General features: G+C 44.0%; 1 protein-coding gene across 1 annotated transcript in view; it reads left to right on the forward strand.

Annotated features, from left to right (window-relative positions):
* The window catches only part of cfap54 (cilia and flagella associated 54), a 264156-nt gene that overhangs the window by 182703 nt on the left and 68518 nt on the right, over positions 1–12935 (forward strand). The window contains exons 25-26 of the mRNA XM_078554638.1: positions 4063–4205; positions 10345–10492. Of these exons, the coding sequence (XP_078410764.1) occupies positions 4063–4205; positions 10345–10492 (291 nt within the window). The remainder of the gene's footprint in view (positions 1–4062; positions 4206–10344; positions 10493–12935) is intronic.

Genomic DNA, 12935 nt, shown 5'->3' on the forward strand with positions numbered 1-12935 from the left:
TTCTGCAATGCATCTTGTAGATGCTACATACTGCTGCTACTGTGCGTCGGTGGTGGAGGGAGTGAATGTTTGTGGTTGGTGTGGCAATCAAGCGGGCTGCTTTGCCCTGGATGGTGTCAGTCTTCTTGAGTGTTGTGGGAGCTTCACTCATCCAGGCAAGTGGGGAGTATTCCATCACACGCCTGACTTGTGCCTTGCAGATGGCATAGGCTTTGGGGAATCAGGAGGTGAGTTACTCGCCACAGGATTCCTAGCCTCTGACCTGCTCTTGTAGCCAGAGTATTTATATCGCTAGTCCAGTTAAGTTTCTGATCAATGGTAACCCCCAGGATGTTGATAGTGGGGGATTTAGTGATGGTAATGTCATTGAACATCAAGGGGTGATGGTTAGATTCTCTCTTGTTGGAGATGGTCGTTGCCTGACAGTTGTGTGGTGTGAATGTTATTTGTCACTTGTCAGCCTAAAAATGGATATTTTCCAGATCTTGCTGCATTTAGACATGGACTGCTTCAGTATCTGAGGAGTTGCGAATGGTGCTGAACATCATGCAGTCATCAGCGAACATCTCCACTTTTGACCTTATGATGGAAGGAAGGCCATTGGTGAAGCAGCTGAAGATGGTTGGGCCAAGGACGCTACCCTGAGGAACTCTGGCATTGATGTCCTGGAGCTGAGATGACTGACCTCCAACAACCGCCACCATCTTCCTTTGTGCCAGGAATGACTCCAACCAGTGGAGAGTTTTCCCCCCGATTCCCATTGACTCCAGTTTTGCTAGGGCTCCTTGATGCTGCACTCGGTCAAATGCAGCCTTGATGCCAAAGGCAGTCACTTTCACCTCACCTCGGGGCTTCAGCTCTTTTGTCCATGTTTGAACCACGGCTGTAATGAGGTCAGGAGCTGAGTGGCCCTGGCGGAACCCAAACTGGGCATCAGTGAGCAGGTTATCGCTAAGCAAGTGCCACTTGATAGCACTGTTGATGACCCCATCCCTTACTTTACTGATGACGGAGAGTAGACTGATGGGGCGGTAATTGGCCTCGTTGGGTTTGTCCTGCTTTTTGTGTACAGGACATACCTGGGCAATTTCCCACATAGCTGGGTAGATACCAGTATTATAGCTGTACTGTAAGAGCTTGGCTAGGAGTGCGCTAAGTTCTGGAGCACAAATCTTCAGTACTATTTTGGAATATTGTCAGGGCCCATAACCTTTGCAGTGTCCAGTGTCTTCAGTCGTTTCTTGATATCACATGGAGTGAATCGAATTGGCTGAAGACTGGCATCTGTGATGCTGTGGACCTCCAGAGGAGGCCGAGATGGATCATTCACTCGACACTTCTGGCTGAAGATTGTGGCAAATGCCTCAACCTCATCCTTTGCACTGATGCTCTGGGCTCCTCCATCATTGAGGTTGGGGATATTTGTGGAGCCTCCTCCTCCCGTGAGTTGTTTACTTGTCCGCCACTATTCACAACTGGATGTGGCAGGACAGCAGAGCTTAGATCTGACCCATAGGTTGTGGGATTGCTTAACTCTGTCACTTGCTGTTTATGTTGTAATGCATGCAAGTAGTCCTAGTTATAGCTTCACCAGGTTGACACCTCTTACTTGCTGTACCTGCATTCAAGCCTTTTGTAATTCATGCACTAGGACACCCAGATCCCTCTGCATCTCAAAGCTCTGCAATCTCTCACCATTTAGATAATATGCTTCTCTTTTAACCTTCCTGCCAAAATGGACAATTTCACATTTTCTCACATTTTACTCCATTTGCCAGATCTTTGCCCACTTACTTAACCAAGCAGATAAAGATTGAACAAAATCAATGCTGTACTGAACAGGTTGTTTGAAGCTGTGTGCCTTTCTGCTGCTCTGTCTGGGAAGTGCTGCCTGGTTTTGCAATGTAACCATCCTGAGAAGAGAAATCTACTGTGAACTTAGACCTTTTGGAATAAAACATGGAAATCCACTACAAATAATGACACCCAGGAAGACAACGGAAAGAATGGTTGCAACATGGAACCATCATGTTGAGACTCGCCAAGTAACAGCTAACCGTTTACTCCTCTTCTATTTTCATGAACTGTAAAAATCCTATAAGCCTATCCTCTTACTCTGCCATCTGTCCTGGTATGTGTGTGGGTCCAAATGAATGTGTGTGACGTATGAATGGTGATTGCGATTTACCTAGCCTTTTTTTTAAGCTCAGGAATAGTTTCAATAAACACACCTTGTTCTTTGTTTGACCCAAGAAAACCTGCCTGACAAACTCTTTACAATCTGAAAGCATAAATAGTGGGACTGTTCCGTCAAACCTGGAGTGGGAGTATAGCAAAGTCATTTCACCCCTCCTCATGTGGCCATAACATAAGCAACGACCATATCCAGCAAGAAAATCTAACTATCTCCTCCTAACATTCAAAGATATTACCATCGCTGAATCTCCCACTATCAACATCCTGAGGATTACCATTGACTAGAAACTGAACTAGACCAGCCACATATATACTGTGGCTACAGAAGCAGATCAGAGGCGGGGAATTCTGCAAGAGAGTAACTCACCTTTGGACTCCCCGAAGCCTGTCCACCATCTCCAAGGCACAAGTCTCCGATGCACAGTGGCAACAGTGTGTAACACCTACAAGCTGCACTGCAGCAAATCACCAAGGCTCCTTAGACAGCATCTTTCATAATCACACCACAACCACTACCATCTAGAAGGTCAAGGACAGCAGACAGATGGGAACACCACCTGAAAGCTCCCCTCCAAGCCACTCACCATGCTGACTTGGAAACATATCGCTGTTCCTTCACTGTCATTGGGTCAAAATCCTGGAACTCCCTCCCTAACAGCACTGTAGGTGTACCTACATCACATGGACTGCAGCAGTTCAAGAAGGCGGCTCACCAGCACCTTCTCAAGGGCAATTAGGCGTGAGCAGTAAATGCTGGCCTAGCCAGCAATGCCCATATCCCATGAATGAGTTAAAAAAAATAAAAAGTTAAAATCTGTGCATAAACTGGTATTATAATAGGAACTCTAGCACCTACTGTGACAATATAACAGTGGAGCAAAAGGAATGACAGACAAAAGGAGAAGCTATAACGTTGAATGAAGAGTGATTTAAAAAAATGAAGATTAAGTGAAGCTGAGAATCATTAGTTCAAGAAATGGCACAAGATAATTGAGGAATAAAATGATGCAGTGAATTAATAAATCAAGAAAAAATAGAAACAACATCACCATTAAAGAGGGGAAAGTGAAATGAGTACCAGAAGAATAAGGAGTGGAATTCTCTTTGGCATGGAATTCTGGCAGGGTTGTACTTCTGCTCATTCCTGCATATTCACCTAGACCTGACATATTTTCACTGGTCAAACTCAAAACATATACCTGGTGAGCTCAGTGCGATTTCACTTGTCAAGAGCCAATCTGTGTGTGCAAAGAAGGAAATCCAATGGTGCTGTATCAGTAATAAATGAACATAGAGAATGCATTCTCCCTCCATCAACATGAGTCAGGGTAATTAGTGCCATTTCCTTGTGCCTACTGCCTCATCTGTATGGCAGTGCCTGGGAAGTGTTGGTAACATAATCAGAAAGATGGAGAATGTGCCAGACCCAGGCATCACCACCTGCCACCATTTGCATGTGGCAAGTGAAGATGGAATGGGCAAAAATGGTGATAGTGAAAACCCGTTTGGGAAGATGAGGCAGTGGTAGTCCTCACTGCCCCATTCTTATGCTGTTCCTGTCACAATCCCACCCGGACTGATAGGGGAGCATAAAGGACCACCCCCCCCGCCTCCACTGCACCAAACCCCTTTGGATGTTTTCGCCTTGAAAATAAAACAAAATCCTAACAGAGAGACAAACAAATGAAATGGGAAAAACTGAAATCAAAGGATTCTTTGCCAGTTTTGGTTAATGAATTTACTTAATTACTTCTCAATAATTTTATGAAAAAACTGCCGATTTTCTGTACAATCATTGGATTTTTTCCCCCCAGAGAATATTACATTCTAATTCAATTGTAATTTTAATTTAATGTTTGTTTTTAGGCTGCATATCAATTGGGATATTATCCATTGGCAAAGGTAGCTTTCTCAGTTTTGTGGAAGCACTTTGTTTCACAGGAATGTCAAACATCAGAACCTAACCGGCTTGTTTCTGAGAAGACTGATTGGTGCATCACTCAGAAAAGGTACAATTGTTACAAATTCTATGACTGTTTTGCCTCCACTCCAGATGCAATTTATTTTGCCTCAGAAGATGAATTTGAATATCATTAGCCTTCCATTTGGAAGAAGTATTTCAGTATCCCATTCAGAATTGAAAGCTGATTTCAAATCAAATAGAAGTAAACAAATTTTATTCAAGCTATTTAATTAATAATCAGGGGTGCAAAACTACCTGATGAACACTGTAGCTTCTATCTGTTTGCCAGTCGCTTCCTATGTGCCTCACACAGTGTTGCTGGATAAAGGGGCGCTTGCAGGGATGTGCCATACATGTCTGGAAGACCTCTAATGGGAACTATGCCCATGAATGGGTGCTTTCCTGGAAACACACAGCCCGACCGACTAATGAAATAGCTGGATTCCAAAATTGGAACATTGAATGTGCAGGCAGTGTCACTGTTGTTGACTTTGCAAGCAACAAATGTGAAGCTGCAAGTTGCGCCCTGCATTGTTATTTGAAGGGTAAGGCACCCAAGCTTGTAGGCAAGGTCATGTTTTGTCCTGTTTTCCATTGCATAGTGTCTGGAATTACTCGAGTGTTTTTTGAGGTGTTTTGGTGAGTTCCTGTATTTGCCGGAGATTGTTGCCATATCATCATAGCGGAGGAAATAGGGATAGGTGACTTATCAACAGAAAGGCTGTGTCGGCTATGTGGACAGCATGGCAGTGCCGAGGTCATGCTCTTTGTGATACTCTCTGCCTTGTTGGACCCGGACTCCTCCATGCTCTTTGGCAGTGACAGGAGGCTAATCAGCAGGTCAGCAAGTGTTCCCAGCATCTTGACGTGCGTGCCATCGGTGTTCACCCGTATGCTACTTCACGTTCCTCAGTTGAATTCTGTGCAGCAAAGACAAACCATCCTTTACCCCTGGCCTGACTGCAGGCCACTCGTGCCCAGATGACTGATCCATAACAAATATCTAGTTCGTGGTTCATGTTAATATTTTAGAGGTAATGTTTAGTTCTGGGAGGATTGTTGTTGTGAAGTAAGGTAACTAAAATGCTGAGCTTTAGAGATTGCCAGAACACCAAAAAGAAAGTGGCAATTCAGAAGGTTACCCGTGTTTGTTTAATAGAGTCAGAATAGAAGAGATGGAGCCATAAAACAGCAGGGGGACTTATTTAGCTGGAGAAATTGTAAATGAGAGATAATTGACTTGGAGGGCAGTTTGAGGATAGATCAGAGCACATTACATTGTCATGGAGATGGGTGGAGCTTAAGAAGTTTCTCTGGTTTAAATTTCATCTGCGTGTTTGTTGGAAGAGGCAATGGTTGCAGTTTGGACCTTGTGTGCTTTGCAGCTCACAGAGAAGCCCTGGAAACTGTTAGCAGGTTCTAGGTAGTTAGAGCTCAGAGAAGTCCTGGGGAGCTGAGAAGGTGGAAAAACATTGGTTCCATGTCAGGCAGTTCGGGCTCAGGGAAGCCCTGGGAGCCATTTATAGCTTCGTGCGGCTGGGAGACTGGAGTTTGGAGAAATGCAGGGCAGTGCCAGCTTAGTGAAGCTAGTTATATGTGAAAGAATTGGAAATGTGCCAGTAATTAGAGATAGGAGTGCAGTTTTGTGAATCCTTTGGAACACAGTTTCAGGAGAGGAGACTGGACCATTGGGAGGTGAACAGTCATTGAGACAGTCCGTGTCAGACCGGCTTTTGAGGGGATTCAGAGGCTAGATCTTCAAAAGTGAAGAGTTGAAATCCCTCATGAGGGAGACAGAGTTTTAATGAGACATTGTGACTCACAGCGGTCACTGACATCTGGGTGTGTTGCTGAGAAATTTGTGGGATTTGCCTTGGCCACATCTGCCATTTAATGTGCAATGTAGTGTGTTCTCCAACAGTTTGCCCGTTAATTCATATTTATCTCATGTTAATTCTGAATATTAGAGTATAAGATAGATACAGTAGATGGATTTACTTTTCTGACTTTGTATAGTGAAGTTTATTTTATTTGTTTAAAACCATGGAACCTTGTGACTTTATTCTCCTAGTGGGTAACTGGTATTTCAAACTTTGTCTACTTTAAACAATGTGCTGATCTCAACTCTGTACTAGGCCTAAAGGTATGTGCAGTGCCAGTATCTGAGCTGGTGATAGTGAGTGTCAGATCAGAGGTGGCTAATGAGGTAGTTGATGCGCTGGTGTTAATTTTACAAAATTCATTAGATTCTGGAAAGGTTCCATCTGACTGGAAAGTAGCAAATATAATCCCTCTATTCAAGAAGGGAGGGAGGCAGAAAACAGGAAACTATTGGCCAGTTAGCTTGACGTCTGTCGTGGGGAAGTTGTTTGAATCAATCATTAAGGATATTATAGCTAGGCACTTAGAAAATCTCAAGGCAATCGGGAAGAGTCAGTATAGTTTTGTGAAAGGAAAATAATGTTTAACCAATTTATTGGAGTTTTTTGAAGGAGTAACATGTGCTGTGGATAAAGAGGAGCCTGTAGATGTACTGTGCTTGGATTTCCAGAAGGCATTTGATAAGGTGCCACATCAGAGGTTATTAAGGAAAATAAAAGCGCATGGTGTAGGGGGTATCTTATTAGTATGGATAGAAGATTGGCTGGTTGGCAGAGAGCAGAGAGTATGCATAAATGGGTCTTTTTCTGGTTGGCAGGAGTGGAGTCCCATAGGGGTCTGTGCTAGGGCCTCAACTTTTTACAATTTACATCAATGGCTTAGATGAGGGGAATGAAGGCATGGTAGCTAAATTTTCAGGTGTCACAAAGATAGGTAGGAAATTATGTTGTGAAGAGGACATGAGATTGCAGACAGACATAGATAGGTTGAGTAAGTGGGCAAAGACCTGGCAAATAGAGTTTAATGTGGGAAAATGTGAAGTTGTTCACTTTGGCAGGAAGAACAAAAAAGCAGACTATTACTTAAATGGAGAACGGCTGCATAATTCTGAGGTGCAGAGGGATCTAGGTGTTCTAGTACGAGTCACAAAAAGTTAGTATGCAAGTACCGCAAGCAATTAAGACTAATGGAATGCTATTCTTTACTATGAGAGAAATTGAAAATAAAGGTAAGGATGTTATGCTTCAGTTATACAGGGCATTGGTGAGACCACATCTCGAATACTGTGTGCAGTTTTGGTCTCCTTACTTAGGGAAGGATGTAAATGCATTGGAGGTGGTTCAGAGGATGTTTTACTAGATTGATACCTGGAATGAGTGGGTTGTCTTATAAGGAAAGGTTGGACAGACTGGGCTTGTTTCCACTGGAATTTAGAAGAGTGAGGGGTGATTTGATTGAAATATACAAGATTACGAATGGCCTAGACAAGGTGGACGTGAAAAGGATGTTTCCTCTTGTTGGTGAGTCCAGAACTAGGGGGCACTGTTATAAAATTAGAGGTTGCCCTTTTAGGACTGGGATGAGGAGAATTATTTTCTCTCAGAGGGTTGTGCGACTTTGGAACATCTGCCTCAGAAGGCGGTGGAGGTGGGGTTCATTGAATATTTTTAAGGGAGATTCTTGTTATGCAAGGGAACCAAAGTTATCTGGGGTAGATGGGAATGTGGAATTCGAAACACAAACAGATCAGCCATATCTTATTGAATGGCGGAGCAGGCTCGAGGGGCCGAATGGTCTACTCTAGTTCCTATTTCTTATATTCTTATGTCCTTATCATGTGTGGAGGCCTCTTCATCAGTTGCTCTCTTTCTTTCTCCTGGAGCTGCTGTGGTTGGGCAGGCAGCCGTTAATGGGTATCTCAAAGTAGGAACTCAGAAGGGTGTGAGGGAAGGGTGGGGAGTGGAGTGCAAAGCAAGAGGTTTGTGCTCACACCATAAACAGCTTGCTCATCCTACCAGATAGCAGTATGAATGTATGCAGTGAATTGAGAAGGGTTATGAGGAAATAATAGACTGTCATTCTCAGTGTTTTCAGCAATATCAGATGCCAAAGCCCTGCCTCAGTTGGCTCTATGATGCAGACAAATGTCTCCCCTGTGGAGCTCAGGAGGTGCAAGCATCCTGTTAGCTGCTCCTTCTGCTCTGTTCCCATCTATTGTGTGCTAACTTTCTCTTTAAGAGAAAGTCAGTGGTTGTATTGTGTTTGGGGGATGTGCCTGCCATAGTTGAATAGCTGGAGGTATGTGGAAGCAGCAGAAGGTGAGAGAATGGAAGCATTGATATCAAGTGGAGTATCTGCATGTTAGGCATGAGCGCTGAGTGCCAGAGCCATCTGATTACTGAGTGATGCAATGCAATAACAACAACTTATATTTATATAGTACATTTAATGAAATGAAATGACCCAAGGCACTTTGCAAGAGTATTATAAGCCACATAAGGGGATGTTAGGTTAGAAAACTGAAAGCTTGGTTAAAGAGGTATGTTTTAAGGTGTGTCTTAAAAGGAGGAAAGCAAAATAGAGAGGCAGAAAGAGATGGAGGAAGGGAATTCCAGAGCTTGGGGCCTAGGAAACTGAAGGCGCGGCCTCCAATGACAGAACAATTATAATTGGGAAAGCACAAAAGGCCAGAATTATGGGAGCGGAGTGGAGATTACAGAGTTAGGGAGGGGAAAGGCCATGGAGGGATTTGAAAACCAGGACGAGAATTTTAAAATCAAAACGTTGCTTGACCGGGAGTCAATGTAGGTCAGTGAGTACAGGGATGATGTGGGAACTGGATTTGCTACGAATTAAGACACATTCAGCAGAGTTTTGGGCGACCTCAAGTTTGTGGAGGGTAGAATGTGGGAGACCACCCAGGCGTTAATTGGAATGCTAAAGTCTAGATGTAGAAAGGCACGGCTGAGGGTTTCAGCAGCAGATGAGCTAAGATAGAGGCAATGTAAATTGCTGCAAGGTGTACACCAGGGCAGAGAGAGAATTCCATAGTGACGGATGCACTTCTGGAAAAGTAATGGTGCAGATGGTCATAAGGAGAGGTGCTATGGTTCCATGGGATGCCAGGTGGCACATAAGGGTCACTCTCAAAAAGAAACGGGAGCAGGTGGCCAGGAAAGTCCATTTCCAGAATTGGAGCTGATAATTTCTGGTGGCGGCTAGCTACTATGAGGGTGGGGAAAGTGCTGGAGCTCCCACAGGAAACATGCTGGAAGTTGCCTCATAGACCCCTGTCAGAAATGGTTCAAAACAAATTAAAATAATTTCTGAAGTCTAATCCTGGATCCCCATGTGGTGTAGGTGGAGGCTCTGTCTCAAACAAGGCCAGGAGCCAGATTATTCAGACCTTAATTTCCTGAACTTTATAAGTCACAACAGGAGTAGGGCAAAAGGGCTGTGGATTTTTAGCCCATTGCTCGATTATAACTTCAATCCACAACCTTCCTTGTGATTTGGAGACAAGGGTGCTGCAAAGTGAGCAAAGCTGACTTTGTATAATGCACACATCACTCTAATATTTGAGTGATACAAAAGGCTGAATGTTCCGGAGGTTGGCTGGGTGGGGTAGCGGGATGAAGTGGTAGGGGGCGATTGGGTTCTGAGTTTGGAGGTCCAGCTTGAGTGTTACTAGTGGTGTTAGGCTGGCAGCCCCACTGGACAAGGTAGGTGCTGCTGAGACAGGCAGGTGCCCTCATATGCCTGCATTGAAGCCATCAAGTAAAGAGGCCCGAAGCTGGTAGGGCCATCAGGTTGGAGGGGAAAGCTCTGTGCAGGAATGGTGATGAACATGGCTGTGTCCTTTTATTCCTACAGCCTGTCATTGGGGCATGGACCCTCTAGCTCCGATGGCAAATGGCCTTCTGCCAAGAGGCTGCCTCAATTGAGCTGGCATATTCCACATGATGGTGGGCCACTATGATGGTGTGAAAATACTGGCAGTGTTGCAAACTGGTGCATAAGTGGGCTGTTAATTGCCTTAATTGGCCACCTGCCAACTTGGTTCCCAGTCCACCCCAGGAAAGTTCCCTGGAGGTGGAATCCATTGGGGAGCTGTCCTGACACGACTCCCTGCTAGTTTATTGGTACCCCTGCTCCATGCCTCCAACGCTATCAGCTCAGAAATGAAGATTAATTAAAATGTGTTGAAATATCTAACATGAGTGAAAATATCTACTTTAAACAACACTACATTTCAAAAACATGTTTTTACCATATTAACAATCTTCTCAATTGTTCACTTTTAGCTTAAATAAGGATGCTGTATCTTGGGCATCTCCCATCCTTCTGCGGAATTTTCTGGGAAGCATCTTCATCGATTCCGATATTAGTTGCCAGGAAGGTGCTGTTTACTGTGACTCTCTGTCCGATAGCGGACCACTCTACAAAGGACAAGTATGTTCTGGAATAAAATAGGTGACTAAGAATAGAACAGGAAATTTTATATATGCAATAGATTATAGTAAGCTCAAGCCATAAAAGAATAGTTTCTTCACCATTTAACTGCAGTTAAATAGTATTCGAGGTTTTGTGGCAGAGTAGGTAGTGTCCCTGCCTCTGAGCAAGAAGCTTCGGGTTCTGGTCCCACTCCAGGACTTGATGGCCAAGGAAGGTGCGTTCACAATGCGGCCAAACAAGTTGAGCATCAACTTGTAAATCCTTCCGACACACACCAATGGCAGGTGGTAAGAGCAGGAGAGATTCCTATCAGCCATGTGATGGAAAGAAATTGGAGCCTTCACCATCACTATCCATAGCTCCTGACTACAACATGCATGTAAAAGTGTACATTGCCGGTGTGAATCAGATTGGTGCCAGCAGCACTGTCCTGGCTGGGGTGGATTCAGGACCTGCCTCTTTGCGCTGCCCGTGGCTATGGGTCGGACCTGCCTTTGGGCAGAGAACTGAAGATGAAAAATAATTTTCACTGTAAAGTAAATGGTTGATTTTCTGAAATAAAAACAGAAAATGCTGGAAATACTCAGCAGGTCAGGCAACAGAGTTAGTGGGCAAAATTTTACAGTGCCATGGTGGCTAGCTTGCAGGCGGGGGGAGTTGCATCGGGACAGTTCCATGATGCATACTCACAGCTGAGGAGTTTTCCCAGGAGTGGGTGCACGGGTGGTGTTGGGAATCGGACAACAATTTGGATGTTTAATACTCCAATTACAAGCCATAATTGGCCTCGGACATTTTGCCACTGAGAGAGCTGCTCACTGCTGTGTGTGGGGGCTGCCAGTTCAATGGTTGCGACCTCCCTGTGAAAGGCCGAGAAGCCATCAAAGCCAGAGGTTCCTTGCATCGATAACAGTAAAAATGATTCCGCTAGAGGTGGTTCCTCTCTACTCTTGAGGTACCTAAAGGCTTTGGTCCTCATAGTTTTTGAATTGCATCCATGCTTCTGAGGGCACCTCCATGTTGAAGCGCCCTTGTTGTCTCTCGGACCTGCCACAGCAATGTCTATCCCTCCCTGTGGGGCTGCCAAGGCTCCACTGCAGGCTGCCCTCTGATTGGACTAGTAGCATCGGGAGCCTCCCTGCCGTCCTTAACAGGACCATGAGCATGGAGGCTGCCAATCAGGAGATCTGCTCCAAGAACATTGTGTTGCTAGTCTCTGCTGGCAAGTTTTGATCCGAACCCTGGAACCCCATTTAGTCCCGACGTCGGGGCCCTGAAACCCACAGGAAAATCTAGATGAATGTTTCTGATATTGCCTGACTTGCTGAGAATTTCCAGCATTTTCGTTTTTATTTCAGATTTTCAGCATCTGCAGTATTTTTCTTTTGTATTTGTAGCTGATTTTCCTTTTAGATTAGGGAAAATTGGATATGGAGCTGTTCCAGCGACTCGCTGTGACATGATTGACCCTCGACATTTTCCACCAGAAATGACATTCACCATTTATTACATTTTCCCAAATATATGTGGTATATTACAAGGGGTTGTGAGTGGTGAGATGATGTCATGTAATGTATTTTTCAGTATTTGTGCCATAGCAACACTGGGTGCTAGGAACACATATGGAACCCTGGCAACCAATGTTACTTTGGGTCACAGGGCTTTCTTTACAGTTTGAATGCCCAGTTTACCATCAGTTACATTCGGCAAAATGCGAACTTTAAAATCTTTTAATATTTTTCCCAACCTTCTACCAACAATGCTGAGCATCCTATGCTGTAGCAAAACACCACAGCAATTTCCGTCACACTCCTATCTGCCCACCACCCCCCACCCTCAAACCTGGGCTGGCATCCCAGCAGAGCAGAATCAGGGACATGGAAAATGGGAAGGTGTAAGTCCAGTACTGGCCATGGTCTGTCAAAATTCCACTGCCACTATGACTTAAAAGAAACTCAAGGCCATTTTCATTGAATGATGATAGTATCTTTGACAGACAGTATTAGAATCAGACTGAAAATTGGATACTTTTTGTTTATATTACTGAATATCTTTGACCAAGTTGGCTGTAAAATTATATCATCTATATATTTTTATTAAAATTATGCTTGTTTAACTCGTCTAAGTTCGTTGCTGACTCTTTTAGTCCAATCAATTCTTCCACAATTTCAGGCAGGAGTGCAAAATTGGCTAGTTTGCCACTGGATTGCAAATATTCCAGTTGAATGAAAAGGAAGGATCAAAATTTCCAATTTTGGCAGATTGTCAAATTAATTAAAATGAAAAAGTGAAAGCCCATAACTGTCAGTTATACAGCACTATCTTCTATAATTCACAAATTAGCAGTAGAATCCAATACTGGGCTCCTCAAAATCAGCCATAGGGTTCAAAAAGCAAGGGAATCAAAACAAGTATCTGCAAGAGAAACAAAGGTATGAGA

This window comes from Cetorhinus maximus, chromosome 12 (genome assembly GCF_964194155.1).
Source record: "Cetorhinus maximus chromosome 12, sCetMax3.hap1.1, whole genome shotgun sequence".
In the NCBI taxonomy this organism is placed as follows: Eukaryota; Metazoa; Chordata; class Chondrichthyes; order Lamniformes; family Cetorhinidae; genus Cetorhinus; species Cetorhinus maximus.